This window comes from Dendropsophus ebraccatus (genome assembly GCF_027789765.1).
Source record: "Dendropsophus ebraccatus isolate aDenEbr1 chromosome 6 unlocalized genomic scaffold, aDenEbr1.pat SUPER_6_unloc_1, whole genome shotgun sequence".
In the NCBI taxonomy this organism is placed as follows: domain Eukaryota; kingdom Metazoa; phylum Chordata; class Amphibia; order Anura; family Hylidae; genus Dendropsophus; species Dendropsophus ebraccatus.
The window spans coordinates 118961-141654 of NW_027208415.1; the positions used below are offsets into that span (position 1 = coordinate 118961).

The 22694-nt window shown below is 47.0% G+C and overlaps 1 protein-coding gene across 1 annotated transcript in view; it reads right to left on the reverse strand.

The window, feature by feature from the left end:
- Positions 1-22694, reverse strand: part of PPIL4 (peptidylprolyl isomerase like 4) — a 158749-nt gene that overhangs the window by 76497 nt on the left and 59558 nt on the right. The window contains exons 6-7 of the mRNA XM_069955649.1: positions 2036-2132; positions 1830-1946 (exon numbers count right to left, since the gene is read on the reverse strand). Coding sequence (XP_069811750.1) covers positions 1830-1946; positions 2036-2132 — 214 coding nt within the window. The remainder of the gene's footprint in view (positions 1-1829; positions 1947-2035; positions 2133-22694) is intronic.

The following is a 22694-nucleotide window of genomic DNA, read 5'->3' on the forward strand; positions in this document are numbered from 1 at the left end:
CGTCCGCCATCCCTGTATAGTCATACACCCCTATCCCCCAGTATAGTCATACACCCCTGTGCGCCCTCCCTGTATAGTCATACACCCCTGTCTGCCATCCCTGTATAGTCATACACCCCTATCCGCCCCCTGTATAGTCATACACCCCTGTCCGCCCTAACTGTATAGTCATACACCCCTGTGCGCCCTCCCTGTATAGTCATACACCCCTGTCTGCCATCCCTGTATAGTCATACACCCCTATCCGCCCCCCCTGTATAGTCATACACCCCTATCCGCCCCCCCCTGTATAGTCATACACCCCTATCCGCCCCCTGTATAGTCATACACCCCTATCCGCCCCCTGTATATAGTCATACACCCCTATCCGCCCCCCCTGTATAGTCATACACCCCTATCCGCCCCCCCCCCCTGTATAGTCATACACCCCTATCCGCCCCCTATCCCTATGTGCTGCCTGTATAGTCCTGTAACCCGATCCAACCTCCTCTATAGTAATACACCCCAATCCATCCCCCCCATATAGTCATACACACCTATCCCTCTGTGACCTGTGTATACCCTGTAGAGGGTGTATACCTGTATATACACATGTCCAGGTCTCTGCTGAGACCCCCTAATAATGACAAATAATAATAATGATAATAGACTAACCATGGGTTGCTGCTCAGTGAGTTCTTTTTAACTTTTTTTTAATCAAAATATCGCCAGTTTGGCACGGCAAGTGGGTGTGGTTTGCAAAAAGGGGTGTGTCATAATTATCGTTCAATTATAGTTACTGCGGCTACATGTGCGATAAACCCGCGATATTGATTTAGGCCAATATCGCCCAGCCCTAGGCCACGCCCACTTTGTCTCAGCCAGAAGAAAAATTCATTTATTCTTCTGAGCCAAACAACAGGTGATATCTCAGCAAGCGTACACACTATCAACGCAGTTTAGGGCTCTTTTTAAAGGGTAACACGAGGGCTTTTTATTTGAGGAATTTAATTTTTTGGCTACTGAAATTATAGTTACGCTTTAAGTCAGCATGATTTGGTAAATGTACCTTTACTTTTTTAAGACATTAGACGTTTAATGGCAAATTTTTCAAATTGATTTCCAAAGAGAATTTGAGAGGCCGGTATGCTAGAAACACACATAAATGCAAACAAAGGGGTAGCTGATGAGCTACAGGGGGATCCCAAGAAGATACAGGGGTCCTTACTGACTGCCAAATCTACAGGGTTAAACTGCCGCCACCTAACTGCTCCAGTATCGGCAGATGCAGGGGTACCTCAACTGTCTATAAGTTCCTGTGACCATTACGTGTGTACACTGGGCAGTACAGGGGATCTGCGACAGATACACAGTGCAGGAACATAAATCTGCTCATGACAGATATTTACACGGACTGATGGCAGCCTGATACAAGCACCACTTTATTATATACATCAGGCAATCTCACATGTTAATGTCCATAATGCATAATGTACCATTTTGGAGTCGGGAGGGTATGTTTTTCCCTTTAAAAGGGCAATTGCCTCATAAGGGGTTTTGCCTTCCTCTAGATTAAAAAAGTTAGACTGTTGGTTGAACTTGATAGACTGTTTGTCTTTTTTTCAACCTTATTAACTATGTTACTACACTTTGTATGAGCAATAGGCCATATTAATAAATGGGTTGGTAATCTGTCCGTTGCAGATGTGTAAATGTACCCTAACCGAACTACTGTGATGCATCCCTCTTGCATGACAACCTAATAGCATCCAGTTATCATTTTATGAAATAACTCCCTGTCCACATTCATAATTGGTATTTTAGAATTATTTTCCAAAGTGCGTCCTTACCATTTCCAGAAGAACAGCTCTGGTCTTAGCTTCTTTCTCAGCCAGCGCTTCTTCAATTTCCTCAATGGATTTTCCTTTGTTGTCATCAATTTCTTCGTCAGCGGCTATACGGCCACTCTGAGATTACAATAAATAGCGGTTACGGCAGCACGATCACAGAGGGTATAAACCACCCCATATGAGGGTAGAACCACTGCAATACTTACATCTAATTGCTCTTTTGTGGGTTCTGGGGAACGGTCAGGGATTGGGAGGCCTGGTGGGTCATCAAATGGGTCATCCAGAATTACAGTATGGTTTATTCTAGCAAAACACATGAACACAGTTAAAAGACTACTAATCTTGAAAGAGAATTTTGTCAACCAAAGTATCACAAACAAGTGCAGATCAGCAAAATCATCACTAGTTTGCAGCACCTTTACACAGCACAACAAAAAGACAGGATCAGCCATGGATCAGACGTTCTACCTTATCCTCAGCTGATCGGTCACTTTTACACAGGCCAATTATTGGCTGAATGAGTGTTATAGCAACACACTCTGCTAATAATCACCCTTGTAAAACCCTCTCCTGTGTCAGACTGAATAAAAACTGGATACTATATATATTTTCTTCTGATAACTTGGACCTTGTATAATTGTAGACACCTTCTAAGGATCCATTCACACATACAGGATCTGCTGCAGATATCACATAACTAAATGATTGAATACAGCATCAAATCTGCAGCAGAAGTTGAATATTGTATACATGTTTATTGATACAGCATTATTTACTGAAGTTATAATGCCACACTATAATAACTGCCATAAAAAGGCATATCAGAACTTAAAAAGGCATTGCCGTGGTCCATTTTCATATATGGTTGCTTGAGAAGTACTATTTCTAACTTAAGTACATAAGGAAGAATAAAGAAAAAAAACAACATAACTTAAAGATAATGTGAGGGCCCCTTTAGGAATGGTTGATAAACAAGCATCTATCAGCCTACAAAGTCTTTCACAGGGTTGGACACAGACTGAAAAGGGCCCCTGCGCAAAAAATGTGTTTGGGCCCCCATAACCCATTCGTTTCTCCACCTTTCTGCCTTGAAGGCACACACATGTGTATGCCCGGGTATCCGGTACATGTGTCCTGGTTTCTCGGGCGGGACCTACAGCGCAGCACAGATGCCAGGGACCACTAAAAGGAGTGTACTGAAGTCTGTGCAGGCCCCAGTGTGGGACTGGGGTTATCTGTGGCCAACCAATATAATTGATCATGGGGGGCACCCAAATAAAGAACCCGTCAGAAGCGACATGCTGACCTCGTCCTAGGGCTGGGTCATAATGGCCTAAATCAATATCGCGGTTTATCGTACATGTAGCCACGGTAACGATAAATTGAACGATAATTATGACACTCCCCTTTTAAAAGCCACACTCCTTTTAAAAACCGTATTTTCCGATGGTAATACAAACGTAGATTTATTCCATATAACAATGTGCAGCAAACTTCACAAGTAATACACAATTGAGACGCCAAAACGTCGTATATTACTTGTGAAGTTTGCTGCACATTGTTATATGGAATAAATCTACGTTTGTATTACCATCATAGTGCTGCAGAGTATTTTTTACTAGCTGACTTGATCCAATGTCTGGAATTCGTCGGCTGGCAGCCACAGCTCATTTAGTGTTTAGTGTGCTGCTTATATTGTTTGAGATTTTATATATTATATATACACACATTATATATATATATATATATATATATATATATATATATATATATATATATATATATATACACACACATATATATAGATATATATATACATACACACATACAGTAGATAGATAGGAGATAGAAAGATAGATAACTTGAAAGATAACTTGGTTTTTTTTTCTAGATAGATAGAGAGATAGATGGATAGATAGATAGGAGATTGATAGATAGATAGATAGATAGATAGATAGATAGGAGATAAATAGATAGGAGTCCTATCTATCTGATATCTATCTATCATCTATCTATCTAGAAAAAAAACAAGTTATCTATCTATCTCCTATCTATTCTCTATCATCTATTTATCTCTCTCTCTCTTTCTTTCTCACTAATATCTACACCCAGTCACTCTACCACTTGCTGTCCTGACCCCCCCCCCACACACACACACATACACTTGGGGTCAGGTATAGGTCGGCACCTCCTTTCTCCACCGGGCACCACTCTCTCTCCCGCACAGAAATCCTCGGCCCCTGTCACTCAGTGTTGGTGTAGCACATACATTTGACAGCAGTATCCCAGGCTGAGCGTCACACATGGCTGCTTCCTGTTAAAAGATAACGGGGCAACGTGGATTCCTGTGCGGGGGAGAGAGAGGTGCCAACCTATACCTGACCCCCTGCAGTCACTGTATGTGCCGGAGATGGGGGCAGGGCACACTGTGCAGCTTCCAGAGAAGCTAGGAGAAATGAGTGAGCCGCCCGGCAGCAGCAACGCTGAGCACACAGCACGCCTGTGCGCAGCCTGCAGATCTCCTCTTCAGCCCCCAGCAGCAGGAAGAACTATTGGCAGAATAGTATTACCCAGGCCAGGCAGCAAAGAAGCCGGAGCGCGAGGGAGATTAGGAGCAGAGCAAGCGGCCGCCGGGTGAGGGGGGGGGATACCGCAGATACTGTCCTGGCAGGGTTGAGGTCGGTTAACCGGCCCAAGGAACGGTATCGGTATTTTTACGGTATACCGCCCAGCTCTACCTCGTCCCATCCTGCACCGACGTATCTGTGACCACAACTCCTGGAATAACAATAACTACAACTCTCAGAATGCCTTACACTTATGAAGCTCTCAGAGAATGCTGAGAGTTGTAGTTTCAGACAGGACAACCCCTTGAGTTATCTGCTCATTTGTATTTCAAATCCAAGCACATCCTGAGGACTTTAGATAGCAGTAAATGCTTGGAGTTGCAGTGTTTGCAGCTATTGTACTTGAAGGATGTACCTGGATGCATTATATACTGGATGCTGTGTGGGGGATGAGAGTATATAGCTCAGAGTGTGGAAGTGAACCCAGAGCAGCAGTAATAGGGGATAGAACAAATGGGCCCTTAATCATTGTTGGGGCACAGGGGGGATACATGTACTGTATGTGGCTGTAACGGTAGGATACATGTATTGTATGTGGCTGCACAGGTGGGATACATGTACTGTACGTGGCTGCACAGGGGGGATACATGTACTGTATTTGGCTGCACAGGTAAGAGACATGTACTATATGTGGCTGCTTAGGGGGAAATGAAAGAGAAAAACAACCATGCTGCGGGGGGGGGGGCTCTGTGCTTTCTCTTACACAGCCCACCCTCTATCTTACAACTTCCAGCAGCCTGACAGACACACTGACAATAATCACTCACTGTCAGAGCTGCTGCTGTTGCTCCTCTTCACAGTCCTGTCTCCTGCAGCGATAACTCTGCAGGATCCCTCCAGCCCCTGTCACCACATCCTGTCCCTGGCAGCCATAACCCTGCAGGATCCCTCGAGCCCCTGTCATCACATGCTCGCTCTCCTCTCCTCCTTGTTTCAAGATCTCTTAAGCCCATCTCACACCTAGGGTGAATCGGTGAAAGACTGTTTAGAAGAAGCGATCTGCGAAATTTCAGCGAACGGCCAATGACGATTTGGGAACATGTTGAAAGATCACAATAAACAATTTCTCGCTAGTCGCTTGATCGTTTGCTGTATTTACATGAGCAGATTATCGCTCCAATGCGATTGTTATTGCGAAAATTCGACTGATAACCGTTCCATGTAAACGCACCATTAGTCTTTACATTTAATAGGGTTAGCCAGACTTAGAAATACATTGCCGCTTTCTTCCAGAATCCGCACCATTCTTGTCTTCAGGTCGAGTGCTGGTTGCAACTGAGTTCCACTGAAGTGAATGGAACAGAATTGTAATAACACAAACAACCTGGGGACAGGGGTGGTGCTGTTTCTGCAAGAATGTAGCTATTAGCTATAAGTAGCTAGATAATCCCTTAAACAGCCAAAATGAGTTGCTGGAAGCTGTAAATCACTTACTATCTTGAGGAGAGCTGCCTTGTACAGTACACACAGGGCTTTAAATGTTCCCCACAGTGTACCAGAAAAACAAAATGGATCCACCCTCACTTTGGGGGTGATTTATGAAGATTAAATTAGGCCCTGTCCCCTTTTCCCTGTCTGGATTCCCTAACGCACGCCTCTCAGTGAATCTGGCCGGCTGAACCTCCACCCGGCATACAAAATCTACACCTGCTTCTAGCAGGTGTAGATTTGGATCACAGTTTGCACCTGCGAGCATGGGTAAATCATGATAAATGCGGTGTGGGAAGAGACCACGCCTCCTCCCACATTGCCACGCCCCTAAGTTTCCCCTGCCCGCTCCGGACAGAACATTGATAAATGTCCCCTTTGTGTCCAAAACAGCAGCTTCTAGCACAGGCAATCCACCAATACAGGACTGTATTGGTGCACACTGTAGACAGGAGCTACTAGACATCATTAAAGCGTAACTGTCATTTCAGAGCCATTTTTCTGAAAACATTAAATATCAATAGTACAAGCGATTTTAAGAAACTCTGTAATAGGTTTTATGTACTAAAACAGTTTCCTTCTGTACTGAAAAAGCAATCTCCCAGCCTCCCCCCTTACATCAGATGAAGCAGGATTTCTGAGTCCATTATGTGGCTATGGAGAGGGGAGGGGCTGTTAGGAGTGACTGAGCACGGAGCAGTCCTGGAAAGAACAACACCCTGCAATCTTTTCTCAGTAAGTTCATAGATAAGCACTGACCTTTCTGACACCTGAAATTAGCGTTTTAGGTGCCCAGAGAGTCTACAAACAGCTGACCTTCATGTCACCTCTTCCTGCTCCCTCATCTCCCTCAGCCTGAGCGCTCAGTCAGCTGACCGGCAATTCAGAAGATAGAGCGCGCGGGACCCTGGGATGAAGACAGCGTGGAGAAGCCTGGACAGGTAATGTATTACTGCTACTGCTGCTGCTGTCAAATCGCCGGTCGCCCGCCACGCACCACTATTCAACCGTAGCGATGCGCGGTGGGGGAACGATGATTTTAGGTCTGGCCCTAAATGAACGATCAGCCAATGACACGATCATCGGCTGATCGTTCTCTTTATTTAAAGGGGTAGTGCGGCGCTCAGAAATTATTCACAGAATAACACACATTCCAAAGTTATACAACTTTGTAATGTATGTTATGTCTGTGAATCGCCCCGTTCCCCGTGTCCCACCACCCCCACCCGTGTACCCGGAGGTGTGGTGCATTATACATTACCTGATCCGTGTCGAGGGCTGTCTGCCATCTTGTGCCAAACGTCATCTTCGGATGGACGGCCGAGTCGCTGCCGCCCGTCCCCCTTCCGCTGCCCCCCTTCCGATGTCCAAAGAATTGGAAATAGACAGATCCGGAACCTGTGAGTTCTGACCCTAATGCACAACTATCTGAGGAAGAAAGCTTATGCTTTTGAAACGCGTAATACTCTGTGCGTATTCTAAATAAACCTTTTAAATATTACCATAATTGTTCCTGTGATTCCTCTGAGGCAGCGCTGGCATCTAGGAGTTTGGCGCTTTTTTCCGCTATTTGCCTGCACTTTTACAGGCCCCTTTGGGAGTATCCCGGTCTTTCTCTTGAACACAGACGCCAAGTTGAAACAGGACACAGTACCCCATAAAGGGGTGATATACAACAAGCCCAAGGGGCTTTAAGGTGAGCCTCCATCTACCTTTCCATTTACCCATTGGTACCTATGGTATCACATGAGGCGCCGCCTCCCGCTTTTTTCCCTTTATCCTATCTGAGTTCTGACCCTAACAGGCCACGTGGCGTTATATGTCGGCTCCATTACTATTCTGTGAAGGAGGAGATTATGCGTAAGGCGAGGAAGGAAGACTTCATAGACTTTGATGGGGCCCATCTGACACTACTCCAGGACTTATAGAGGCACACGCAGGCTCAAAGGCGCGCTTAACGGCCACTCCTAACTCTACTTCGGGACAAGGAGATTCCTTATATGTGGGGTTTCCCGTTTCATCTTGTGGTTAGACATGGCGGTAGGCGACATACCCTCAGAGAACCTGCGGATCTTCTTTCATTTCTTGGTGCACTGGGCCTACCTGAAGTACGCCTCCCAGCATGGTCACTGATTCCCTCTTTGCCGGAAGACAACAGACTTTCCCAAATGCCCCTGAATCTGGTGGGCGCCGAAGGCTGAAGGCGTTCCTTGTCTTCACTGTTGATGGACGCTTTGCTGCTGTGGTGGCTTCTGTCGGGAAGCTGCTCTATTTTCAACATGTCTGCTTTCTGATGTGCCTTTTTCTTTTGCCATCTCCTCCTTCTTCTCTCTTTCTCATCTTACTTTCCCGTGACTGTCTATGACCTATGCTTTCCCTCCGGGTTTCTATCACATTACTGGTTTGTTTACCTCTTGAGTGATCTGGGGCCATATGGCTCCCCATTTGTTTTTCGCAATGTTTTAACACCATGTTTTTGCCATGCTTAGCCCTTTGATGTAGGTCTGGCAAGTGGTACGAGAGGATAGCTTTCACTTCCACCATGTCTGGTAATGTGATATTTTGTGTGTGTGTGTGTGTTTGGGGGGGGGGGGGGGGCAGCAGGGTTCCTCCTCTCTGTTACAAGTGAGGGGTTCACCGTTATATTTCATAGGGTGTTTTATAGGCAATTCCTTATTATCTATTGATATGGCCATTCACATTACGTCATTGGGATTTGTGCGGCATAACATATGCTAATTTTGTTGTGTATACTTCGTGGGGGACCGCTACTGCTGTTACTAGTTAGGTCCCTAAACTAGGTTGGCGCTTTCTGCGCCGGATATAGGTACTCGTTTTCTGCAGAGTTTAGGTCTCTGTAGTTACAGGACTTCTTCTTAAGTCCTTGTTTTTGTGTTTACTTTGTGTTGTGCGCGTCTGTGTGGTTTCCTTTTTTTTTTCTTTCGTCTTCTGCCTTTTGTCTTATGTCTCACCTAATTTTTCTTTATTTTGTCTGTTTTGTGTATGTCTGTCTCCGTGAATGAAACAAACGTGCATAGTCAGCTCATAGGATCCCATCTAATCCCATTCGGATGGCTAGGGGATTTGTTACGCTATAGTGCTTCTCAGTGCTCACCTCTGGTTTGTGTTATATTCATTTTTATGCCCATGCCCTCATCATATATATCCGTTGATGGAGAGGCCCTTTTTCTCTGATTTTCTAGATTACATGTTGTTTTTTTTTGCTACTGCACATGGGTTTCAGCTGACATATTACTCATACATGGTTCACTGTTTCACAACTTGCCTTATGACATTGCAATGTCTTTCTATTTTTGTTTGTGTGAAAAATGGAAAAATTTAATAAAATAAGAGTTAACATAACGTGTAGATAGACCCATTAGTGGACACACTAGGTTTTAGGCTCTACCTCACCTTCTAAGAGTCATAGACAGAGATTACATGCCTCTGTCTCATATTGAGTTTGTTTGTTTGCTGAGCGCAGGCTGATGATGCAGATTTGAACGGGGGCAGAGTGTGATGTCACAGGAAGCTTGGCTGGATCTTGTCTCCCACCCCCCGGAGTAATTCACCATCTCTGACTAGCCTCTCCAGCGTACACCTGAGCAGACAATGAGTGACAGAAGCAGCTGCTGCAACTTCATTGATTATGGAAAAGTCTACAGTAAAATTAGGGCTATGTTCACACATATTAGAGTTTCCTTGCAGTACTGCAGAGTCTCCACAAAAATGATACCGTAACACAATTAAATGATGCTAAACGGCACAGAGGGCACTGTCAATCCCACCTCGACAAAAAAACGAGATAGAAAAATTATATCCCATGTAAGATAATATTGGATAAAATCCTTATTGTGGGGCTCAACTTCAAAGATAAAAGATGCTCGATCATAATACATGCGTGGAGATGAGAAATTTTTTTTTTATCAAATTCACACGACGATACTACCCCGAGAAAAACACAGATGCGTTTCAGATGCTGTAAGCACCCTTAGTCTGTTTTCGTATCCTTAAAGGGGAACGCTGAATAAGAAAAACTTGTTTTCTATAAAAAGTACATTAAAAGTTATATAAATGTGTCTATACAATATATTACTGTATCTGTGCGGTTCTGCCACACTGCCACACTGCCATTACCTGTCAGGTCTTCTGCTCCGCGCGGTCTTTATCCCCGAGTCCCGCGCGCTCTATCTTCAGAATGGCCGGTCAGCTGACCGGCCATTCTGAAGATAGAGCACGCGGGACCCGGGGATGAAGACAGAGCTGAGAAGAAGCCTGGACAGGTAATGTATTACTGCTGCTGCTTCTCAAATCGTCGGTCGCCCGCCGCGCACCGCTATTCAACCGTAGCGATGCGCGGTGGGGGAATGATGATTTTAGGTCTGGCCCTAAATGAACGATCAGCCGATGACACAATCATCGGCTGATCGTTCTAGCTATTTCATCGAACAGTAATCGGGCCAAAATAGGGACAATTATCGTTACTGTGGAATAGGCCCCTTAGGAGACAAATATTCTATGCCTCTGTCTCACATTGTGTGTGTCTGCTAGTCTCAGTCTGCTCGCAGGTGTTTCAACTTTCGCTGATTGTGCAAAAGTCTACAGAGAAATTAGGGCTGTGTTCACACATGTTTTAGTGTCATTGCAGTACTGCAGTATCTGCACAAAAATGATGCAGTAACACAATTAGATAATGCTAAACAGCAGAGGGTATAAGAGCCGCCACGGCCAATCCCACCTGCACAAAAAACAAGGCATAAACAGTATATCTCATGTAAGATAGTATCGGATAACTTCCTTATTGTGGGAATCAACTTCAAAGATAAAAAGATGCTTGATCATATTATGTGTGTGGAAAGGGGAAAAAAATTATTTAAAAAGTTCTTTGCTTTATTCCAATATCAGCATTACAGGTAGAGAATACAGCGTGCTAGGGGGTGGGACCACAATGAAATGAAAAAGTACTGCAAATAATTCAGTAACACAATGAAACTGCGTGTGAACACAGCCTAAATGTTCTGCAACAGATTTGGGTGGGGAATGTGCAGGGTGGGGGACTGTGATGGAACAGCTGAGGGAAAGCATTGCATTCTGGAACCTGTAGTACTGAGTACATCTGCTCAACCAGGAAATACAGAAACACAAAACCCCCCAAAACAAATAGATTTTTGGTAGTTTCAAATCTGGGATAGATAGGTAAGTATTGTTATATGCTTCTGCAGAAGTTTAATTTTTTTTTTACCTCTACCCGGAGTTCCCTTTAACCCCTTAACGACATCGGGCGTAAATTTACGCCCTGATGCCGGTAAGGGAGTTCAGAGCGGGGCCGCGCGGCGGCCCCGCTCTGAACCGCGCCGGTCCCGGGTGCCGCGTGTAGCCCGGGACTGTAGGTATTAGCGGGCACGGTCCGATCGCCGTGCCCGCTAATACAGTAATCGGATGCAGCTGTCAAAGTTGACAGCTGCATCAGATTACCGGACGCAGCGTCATCCCTGGTGTCTAGTGGGGAGATCGCTCCTCCGGGATGTTATCCCGGAGGAGCGATCTCCGTAAATGAAGCCGGCCGGGGACCGCTCCAAGATGGCGCCGTCCCCGGCTCGGCACTTGTTTACTTCCGGCTGCAGCAGCCGAAAGCAAACGAGTGCCTATCTCATGGATCTCTGCAGCATATCTATGCTGCAGAGATCTCAATGAGAGATCAAAGCACTTATACTAGAAGTCCCCCAGGGGGGCTTCTAGTATAAGTGTAAAAGTTAAAAAAAAAAATGTCATTATTAGTAAAAATCCCCCTCCCCTAATAAAAGTCTGAATCACCCCCCTTTTCCCAGGTTATAAATAAAAGTAAATAAATAAATAAATAAACATGTTTGCTATCGCCGCGTGCGTAATCGCCCGAACTATTAATTAATCCCATTCCTGATCTCGCACGGTAAATGGCGTCAGCCCAAAAAAATCCCAAAGTGCAAAATTGCGCATTTTTGGTCGCATCAAATCCAGAAAAATTGTAATAAAAAGCGATCAAAAAGTCGTATATGCGCAATCAAGGTACCGATAGAAAGAACACATCATGGCGCAAAAAATGACACCTGACACAGCCCCATAGACCAAAGGATAAAAGCACTATAAGCCTGGGAATGGAGCGGTTTTAAGTGTCGTATATTTGTTGACAATGGTTTAAATTTTTTACAGGCCATCCGATACAATATAAGTTATACATGTTACATATCGTTTTAATCGTAACGACTTGAGGAACATATATAACAAGTCAGTTTTACCCCAGGGCGAATGGCGTAAAAACACATTTCCCCCAAATAAACAAAATGCGGTTTTTTTTTTCAATTTCACCACACTTTGAATTTTTTTCTGGTTTCGCAGTGTACTTTATGCAAAAATTCAGCCTGTCATTGCAAAGTACAATTAGTGACGCAAAAAATAAGGGCTCATGTGGGTCTCTAGGTGGAAAAATGCAAGTGCCATGGCCTTTTATGCACAAGGAGGAAAAACCGAAAACGCAAAAATCAAAATTTGCTCTGTCCTTAAAGGGTTAAAATGACACTGTCACCCCCTATTTGCATTTTGACTGCTCTCCACAGGTGTAAAGGGTAAATGTTACAGCTTTCATTACTTATTTTATATCACACCTCATGAAGCTTGTTCTGGTAAAAAGTAGTTTTTATCACCTGTGGACTGGTATATGTGGGAGGGGCCTCGCGGCCTATGTGCCACATCGCCCCGCCTCTAGCACCACTTAGCCCCGCCCCATCCGTGACATCATTGCCACCACACGTCAAAATGCAAATAGGGGTCACAGGATAGGGAGAAAAAGATTACAGGGGGTCCGACCCCTGAACCTTCCGGCGATCTCTGTATTGGACCCTGCAGACTGTTACAAATAGAGCCCTGGGTGGGCACATGACCCGCAGCTCTATTCATTCTTGTGGAAAGACGGAGAAAAGAGTAGGACCCCCGCCCGCGATCTCCTTTTACCCTGTGGATATAGGAAATGTTAATTTTTCCCAGAATATCCCTTTAAGATAGGCCATCAATACCCGACTGGCAACAACCACTCTGATCAGCTGTTTGACAAAGCTGTCTTGAGGGAATCACTGTAAAAAAGGCAAGAAGCGGGATTGTCAGATACGGATTTCCTTTTTAATCCATCTGACCAGGGAGTTAAAGCGTAACTGTCATTTTTTTTTTTTTTTTTTTTTTTTTTAAATTGTAATTTTTATTAAGTAGTTTTCCATTATATTAACAAAGAACAAATGGACAGCATAATATAAATCAGAACAGAAACAACAATGCAGTTTCCTCAACAATGCAGAGACAGCAAAAGGAACTCAGCAGGAAAGGATGTAAAACGAAGAGCATATGGAATGTGTTCAGTGCAGGAAAATAGTATATCGTGAACAGTTTCACAGGTTAGAACACAGCCATGAGGAAATCAGTAGCAAACCAAATTAAAGTTCAACAGGTTACGCTAGAACCTTCAATCTAAGGCAGCACTAGCCACACATAACAAGGACATAGGAATTGACACTCAGGGAAGGGGGGGAAACGGGAAGGGAAGGGGGGGGGGTGAGAGTAGAGAAGCCGCATGGAGGTGAGACTGTCGGGTCTACATTCAACATGAATAGCCAGATCTCAAGCAATAGGCGTCCCATGGTGACCACACAGAATCAAACATGGGAAGCGTATTATTCAGAGACGCTGTTAGATGTTCCAGGGACCTTATCTCCTTCACCCTAGAAACAAGCTCAAGGGTGGAAGGTGGCGTAGTTTTTTTCCAGTTTCGGGCGATCAAGGTCTTAGCAGCAGTCAAGATCTGAAGTGCCAGCTTAGTATGCTTTTTCCCTAAAGTCTTAGGAGTGAGGTTAAGCAAATAAGCCATAGGGTCTAACGGGATCTGGACGCCCAGAAGATCGGTAAGCAGAGTGTGGACGGTCGACCAGTATCCACAGATGCCCGTGCAGGACCAGAAAATGTGAAAGAGAGAGCCAATGGCACTCTGGCATCTCCAGCAGATTGGGGAGATCGACCTATTGAGCCTGTGTAGTAATTCAGGGGTGTGGTACCAGTGCATTAGAAGCTTATAGTGTACCTCCTTATAGGTGGTGCATATTGAGGACTTGGCTGCTCTACTCCAGATAATTTCCCACAACTCAGGGGAAATGGACTTAGATAACGTCCTCTCCCACGTATCCATATATTTATGCCTGACCGCCTCCTCCCTACCTTCAGTACTTAGAATTTTGTAAATATCAGAAATCAGGCCCTTCGTAGAGGTGCCCCCCCTGCATAGTTGCTCAAAGGCCGTAGGTTTAGAGACTGTGGCGGCTCCCATGGCGGACGTCATAAAGTGTTGTAAACAAGTGTGTGTGAAGAGCTCAGTCCTAGGAAGGTGAGATCTATCTGAGAGTCTGGGAAAGGAGAGTAAAGTGCGCGTCAAGGGATCCACCACATCTGCAAACTGAAACAATCCCCTGTCTCCCCATGTTCGAACTACATGGGAGTCTAGGCTAGCAGTGAACGATGGGGTCAGGAGAAAGGAGGTCAATGGGGAATTCTTAGAATATAACTTAAATTTGTCTGCACAGGAAGACCAGATCTGTTTTGTAAATAGGATCGGCCCTAACAGGGGGCCCGTCGGCCAAGCTGGAGGGGAGGAACTCCACAAATAAGAATTAGGGTGAAAGGGAGCTAGCCAGAGTTTTTCAATCTGGGTCCATTTTTTATAGGCATGGTGCGTCGCCCAACAAGGGATATGACGGAGATGGGCTGCCCAATAGTAATGCAGTAGATTTGGTGTCGCCATACCACCCCGAGACCTTCCGCTCATCATCACCGATTTGGGGATCCTGTGCCTCTTACCCCCCCATATGAATCGGAATATAGCAGTTTGAATAGACTTAATTTCTTTCACTGGGACCCTCACAGGGAGTGTCTCAAAATGATACAGGATTTTTGGCAAGATGGTCATTTTGACCGAGGCGATGCGGCCCAAAAGGGAAATATAATGCGATTCCCACCTGGATAGCAGCGCCCTGATTTCCCGAAATAGAGGGACAAAGTTGGCAGCATATAGCGATGGGTATGTGGGTGTGAGGCGGATCCCCAAATATTTGATATGGTCTGTGGTCCACTTGTAATTGAAAGTAGTCTTAAGGTGGGCTTTGAACTGGTTGGGGATATTTAAGGCCATTGCTTCAGTTTTTGTGGCATTAACCTTATACCCCGATAATTCCCCAAAAGTAGTTAGGAGACTTTGCAGGTTTGGCAGGGAGGTAAGGGCCTCCGACAGGGTGAGGAGGACATCGTCCGCAAAGAGCATGACTTTGAACTCTCGACCCCGGATGTTTACCCCCCTAATGTCCGGGTTCAACCTAATGGCCGCCGCCAGGGGTTCAATGCACATGACAAAAAGCAGGGGAGACAGCGGACAGCCCTGGCGGGTGCCATTATGCAAGGCAAAGCGCTCTGACAACTGGTGAGGCAGTTTTATAGCCGCAGTGGGATTGGAATAAAGACTCCCAATCGCTGTCAAAAAAGGCCCCGACACCCCATAAGTCCTCAATGTTTCAAATAGGAAAGGCCAACCCAGGCGGTCGAAAGCCTTTTCAGCATCCAGACTAAGTAATAGAGCCTGGTCAGATTGTTTATTCACTGCGTCTATAATATCTATAGCCCTTCTGGTGTTGTCACCGCCCTGCCGCCCCAGAACAAAGCCAACCTGATCCTTGTCTATCAGGGAGGGTAGCCAGAAGCCCAAACGATTGGCTAATATTTTGGTGAAAAGTTTAAGGTCCGCATTAAGCAGTGCTATCGGTCTATAGTTGGAGCACTCAAGCGGGTCCTTATGAGGTTTAGGAATGAGTGTGATAAAAGAGTGGAGCATGGAAGAGGGGACAGCCTCCCCGGTGAGAAAAGAGTTGAAGAGATCAAGTAGTTTAGGAGAAAGTTCAAGAGCAAAAGTTTTATAGTAGAGATAAGTAAAACCGTCGGGACCCGGGGATTTCCCAGCCGGCAAGAATTTAAGAACCTCCTGGAGTTCCTCAGCCGAGATGGGGGCATTCAGGGACTCTAAGGCCTCCGCTGATAAAGTGGGCAGGTGACAAGATTCCAGGAAGCTCCTCAGTTTCCGAGTGCGAGCCCCCGGATCCGAGGGTAAGGATGAGGGAAGAGAATACAGCCGAGAAAAGTATTTAAGGAAGATCGAGGCTATGTCCTTTGGGTGAAATTTAGTAGTACCTAAATGGTCCCTCAGGGCCTGTGGAGACTGCGCCGCCACCCGATCTCTAAGCATCCGGGCCAAAAGCGTGTGAGCCTTGTTTCCTTTTTCATAGAAGCGCTGCCTAGAATACACCAGCGAGCGCTCCACTTTATACAGTAGCAAGTCCTTTAGCTGGGCTCTGGCGGCTACTAGTCTGCGCAGGACCCCCAAGGTTGCCCGGACAGCTAATTGTTGTTCTAATGTATGGATATTAGCTTTAGTTTCAGTGATTCTGGCTAAGGTGTCCCGTTTTTTTTTGGAGCTGACGGAAATGCAATGCCCTCGAATTACGGCCTTGTGAGCCTCCCATAACATGGAACGAGAGTCTACTGTTCCCTCATTTTCTAGGAAATATTTAGAGATGCAGTCTTTGATAGAATCTCTCGTAACCTGGTGCTTCAATAGCGACTCATTAAGACGCCAGTGGCATTGACGTATAGGAGTGGTTAGGGAAGCCAGCGAGGCCGTGATCGGGCTATGGTCAGACCAGGAGATCTGTTCAATAGTAGTGTCTCGTAGGAGGCGGACCGCGGGGATATTGCCAAATAGATAGTCTATACGGGTGTGCGTTTTGTGTGGGTGGGAATAGAATGTAAACATTTTCTCCGTAGGGTGTCCAATACGCCATAAATCATAGAGTTGGTATTGGCGGATAAGTTTGCGGAACTCTGTGGAGAGTCGTAACAAGCTAGAAGCCGGGGGTTGTCCGGTAGCTGATTGTCTATCTAGAGTGCCCGAAAAGGGGAGGTTAAAATCGCCCCCCAAAATTCGGGGCGCAGCTGGATACGCTGCCAAACGCTTGAGGACCCTACGGAGAAAAGGAATTTGAGAGGAATTGGGCGCGTAGACATTGCATAAGAGAAGTGGGTTACCCTGTAGAGAACCCTCCACTATAACAAACCGCCCCCCAGGATCCGAGTAGGACGAAGTAACTTGCAGGGGGCAATGACGGGAGATGAGTATGGCGACACCAGCACGTTTATGACCCGAGGAGGACGAGAAGGCTTGGGGAAAGGAGTGACGGGCAAACCGGAAGGTAGCAGATGTATCAAAATGCGTCTCCTGAAGAAACGCTACATCAGCCTGTAATGATCTCAATTCTCTCAATGCCAGACGTCTTTTGACATTAGAATTGAGGCCATGAACATTAAGAGAGATACACTTAACCATTAGGGCGGATAGGAAGAGAACCTATAGTATGTATATACTCACTCATTACAGTATGATCACCGTCCCATACTGGCCGAGTCCACGACAGCTTACCCATGCTCGATCTAAAAGAATCAGGAGATAGACCGTGGAAAGAGGGGAGGGGGAAGGAGGGGGGAAGACATGGACAAAACAAACTACACAGAGAGACATAAGACAACACTGCGGCACAAGGCCAAAAACCCATACTACCATTGTATGAGTGAGGACTGCAAACAAGGAGAGGCAGATCAACACACATAATATGCAGATCAATCTGAGCTTCAAGAACAAAAACTGAGTCCTGTAGGGGGAGGAAGAGGCAGGACAGAGCCAAGACGGGAGAGAACATAGGTAAAGACCAGAACAAGAGACCGGTCCACACAGTAATGTATAGCGTAAAAGAAGTGAGAGTATGTAGAAAAAGTGTAGCAAGACATAACTATAAAGAAAATAGAAAAGAGAACCCTAGTTAATATTGGGGAAACAAGGTAATGTTAGAGCTTCAGCCATCACAGGAGCTCACGGCTCAAGTCGGAGGACGAGGTGAGGATCTCGAGGAGGATGCAGGTGATGGTCCTTGCGGGCCCTTTCGGCGTCTCTTCTGGGAAACCTGTTGCCAGACTGTAGGAGGCGGCGGAGGTGGAGGAGCCACCGTCCAGTCAGTTACATGTGGAGTAGGGATTTCTAGAGCCTCGCAGAAACCAGGAAGGTCCGCAATATCTCTAAGAACTGCAGAGCGTCCGTCTTTACGAGCATGTAGAGCAAACGGGAAGTTCCACCTATAAGCAACCTGATGGTCCTTAAGTACTGATAGCAAAGGGCGTAGAAGGCGTCTTTTCTGCAAGGTAATCCATGAAAGGTCGGGAAAGAGCTGGATCGGGGCGCCATCAAAGTCAAAGTTCCTGAGGTTCCTTGCTTTGGACATAATCCGTTCTTTTAGGGCAAAATCGTGCACACAACAAATAACGTCCCGAGGAGTGCCAGAAGTAAATTTCGGCCTTAGGGCTCGGTGGGCTCTGTCCAACTTAATATGATGAGAGGAGGGTTCACCCAGAATGTTATTGAAGATAGCTTCAAGGGTTTCATGGAGGTCTTCATCATGCGTGGCTTCGGGAAGACCCCGAACCCGTATGTTGTTGCGGCGACCACGGTTATCAAGGTCCTCCATGTGACGTTGCATCTCGCTCAAGGCTGAGGATTGTGAGGTGACCGTTTGTTGTAGTTGAGCAATATAGGAACGAGTGGAGTCATGTTCTTCTTCCAGGGAATCCACTCGGTTAGCCATGTGTTGAATATCTTTTCGTACTGCAGATATTTCTGCCCTGCAAGCTTCCTTAACTTCAGTCAGTAAGGAGAAAAAGTCATTTTTAGAAGGTAGTTGGGCAAGCAAGGAACGAAGTATGGCTTGAGAGCCCTCCCCCAGCATACAGGAATCAGAGTCAGAGTCTCCAGCGTTGGAGCCAGGTCCTGGTAGTGATAAAGGACCCTGGGAGCAGGCTGTGTGAGAGGAGGCAGGATCCTGCTGCATCCAGCCAGACACCGGAGCAGGTTGACGATGTTTTTCCCCCCTCTGGGGTTTAGGAGCTGCAGCCATGTCCATGGGGTGCAGGACAGACAGTTGTGCTGGGGTTAATGGATGGCCAGGAGATATCACAGCCCCTGCGCAGGATGTCCCACCTTGCTGTGTGATCCCACCGGGATTAGTGGGGTGCTGGAGGGTAATAGTCACGTCCTCCTCTATTTCTGAGTCTCCTGTGATGACGGGGGAGGGAGACCCGGACCACGTGGCAGACTGCGCCTCAGGGCAAGATGGCGCTGACGGCGGGGATGTCCGCTGTGCTGGGGGCTGTGAATGCTCACCCAGCGAGGGGACCGTGACCTCCGTCCCCGTTGCAGGCACCGGAGCTTCTGGTGGCGAGGTGCGCTGGAGGCAGGGAGTGGAAGCAGGCAGGAGCTGCGTGGCGGGCTGTACCACGTGGCAAGATGGCGCCGGCAGACGGGCTGTACACTGCGCCGGGGGCTGAATGGAGTCACCCACCGGTAATGCCTCTGATTCCGCCTCCGATGTGAGCCCCGGAGAGTTCGGTGGGGACCCGGACGGGAGGCTGAGTGATCTGGAGCTCGCCCGACTCGATCTCCGCAGCGGCTGATGACCGGGCCGCCCGACAGGGAGAGGAGAAGACTTGGGGTCCTTAAGCAGGTACCGGTCAAGCGTGGAGGACCGCAGCCGGGTGGAGGGTGTCGTCCGGGTGGTCAGGGAGGGTTTCCTCTGTAGCTTTCCCATGAACGGTGGAGCTGGAATTGTTAGGGTCTCTACCTTTACTGTGTGGAGCAGGAGCTCCTCTCTCACACGTCTGACTCCATCGGCAGCTCGCTCCGCCCCCCCCCCATGTTTTTTTTTTTTACTGCAGAAATCAGTAGTATAAGCGATTTTAACCCCTTAGTGACCACTGTGCTGCCTTTTCACGGCGGCCACTAATGGGCTTTATTCCGATGTTAAAAGGCGTATGCATCTGAACGAACTGCCGCCCGGCCGCGGCAGCAATGCAGGGGATCAGCGGTCAGGGTGACCGCTGACCCCCTCCTGTAGCTGCCCGGAGCGGAGGATTCTCTGCTCCGGACAGTTTAACCCGTTAGATGCCGCTGTCATGTGTACCGGACTGTGCCGCAGGTCCACTTCCGTGATCGGAGGTCCCGCGGCGCCGTCTGCCCCCCCCCCCTGACGTCTCCATGGTAACTCCAGGGGCCTAATGAAGGCCGCGCGCTTACCATGGATAAGCAATCCTGCTGACAGGTGTGGCTGTGCTACTGCCTGTCAGCAGGATGGTCACATGATACAATACACTGTACTGCAGAAGCAGTACAGTGGATTGTATAATGTGATCAAAGTCTTACACTAGTGTACAGTAATGTACACTAGTGTAAAAAAGTAAAAAAAAAGTGCACCAAAACACAATCCCCCCCAGCCCCCCCCTCCCCCATAATAAAAATGCATTACATTCCCCATACACTATAAAACATTTCATAGAAGTGATCAAAAACACAAATCCTATACATATTTGGTATCGCTACGTCCGTAACGACCCAATCTATAAAACGATATCAATAATTATATCGCACGACACACGCTGTAAAAAAAATAAAAAAACAGTACCAGAATAGCTGTATTTTATCAATCTGCTTTAGAAAATACGTCATAAAAGAGATCAAAAAGTCATATACATATAAAACTTGGTATCATTAGAACCTACAGATCTTCCCGCATAATATAAGCCCAAAACCAGCTCTGTCGCGCAAAAGATAAGAACGCTATGGATCTCTTTATGGCGATGGCGCAGAATAGTGCAGCAGCGCCGGTAATGCCCGCAGCCCCGACCGGAGGTCGCTGAGAAGTTGGGGCAGAGTGTGGGCTCAGTCCCGGCCAGTCCCCGCACCGACGATCGCCGTTATTACCAGTATAACGGCGGCCACCGGTAACTGCCATTGCATGCTTTCATGTCCTCTCACCGTTAATCCACAGTGAGAGGAGATAAATACATGTCCCCCCCCTGTCCCCCCCGAAATAACCTTAGTGTTCACAGAGATTAATTCCTTATGGTACAAACACACTTGCCGCATCGGCAGCGAGTTTCTCGCTGCGTATTCGCAGCGAGACTCGCTGAGGATCCCGGCCCTGTGTACTCAATGGCAGACAAACTCGCAGCAGGGACCCGGGGGGTTAACGGGTCCAAAGGCCGACCCGTTAACCCCCCGCCGGAGACTATACATCATCTGGTCCCGACTATACATCATCTGGTCCTTCGCTGATTCCCGGCACGTCCCGCTCAGCCAATCAGTGCGCTGCCCCACCGCAGCACTGATTGGCTGAACGGGCCATAAAGACGTCAGGAGCCCCGTAGCTGGGATTAGCTAGTATATAGTGTCCCGCGGCCGGGAAGTTAACGGGGCGAGCTGCGGACAAACTCGGAGCAGGGATGTACATCCCTGCTGCGAGTTTCTCTGCCATTGAGTACACATGGCTGGGATCCTCAGCGAGTCTCGCTGCGAATATGCAGCCAGAAACTCGCTGCAGATACAGCAAGTGTGTTTATACCCTTAAAAAGATCAAAAACTCATTCTCTCCACTACCAGAGGTATTGGAGAGAGGACCCAGGGTACCAGAGGACCCAGCATGGGGCAATGATCAGGGACTAGCCCATGTGGTCCTGGTACAAGTGATCAGTGGTATATACTATATACCACTGATCACTTGTTCCAAATGCTGCCGACACTTTTTGTCCCCTGTCACCAAAAATCATTGGTAACAGGATAAAAAGTCAAGTGCCCCGGATTACCTGTAACCACTCCGCATTACCCGTAACCACTCCGCATTACCCGTAACCACTCCGCATTACCCGTAACCACTCCGCATTACCCGTAACCACCACAGATAGCCAGTAAACACCCCCAGATAGCCAGTAAACACCCCCAGATTGCCACAGGCTACCCATAACCACTACAGATTGCCCGTAACCACCCCAGATTGCCCGTAACCATCCCAGATTGCCTGTCACTCCTCCCCCAGATTGTCCGTTACCACCCCAGATAGGCAGTAAACACCCCCAGATTGCCCGTAACCAACCCAGATAGCCAGTAAACACCCCCAGGTTGCCCATCACCAACTCAGATAGCCAGTAAACACCCCCAGATTGTCCGTTACCACCCCATATAAGCAGTAAACACCCCCAGATTGTCCGTTACCACCCCATATAGGCAGTAAACACCTCCAGATTGTCCGTTACCACCCCAGATAGCCAGTAAACACCCCCAGACTGCCCGTAACCAACCCAGATAGCCAGTAAACACCCTCAGGTTGCCCGTCACCACCCCAGATTACCTGTAATCTCATTTCAAAAAAAATTTATTAGCAACTGCGCTATTCTAATAATCGATACTAGCTGTGGTTTTGCACCAGCAAAATGACGCTCCTTCCCTTCTGAGACCTGCTGCGTGCCCATACAGTGGTTTATGCCCACATATGAGGTACCGTTGTACTCAGGAGAACCTGCTTTACAAATATTGCGGTGCATTTTCTCTCCTGTTTCTCGAGAAATTGAGAAATTTCAAACTAAAACAAACATATTATTGAAAAAAAATCTTTTTTTTTTCATTTTTACTTTCTAATTTTGAATCCTTCCCTCTAATACCTGTGGGGTCAAAATGCTCACTGCACCCAAAGAGGACTTCTTTGAGGGGTGCCCTTTCCAAAATGGGGTGACTTTTGGGGGGTTTCTCTTCTACAGACACTACAGGGGCGCTGCAAACGCACCCGGCGCTCAGAAACTTCTTCAGAAAAATCTGCACTGCAAT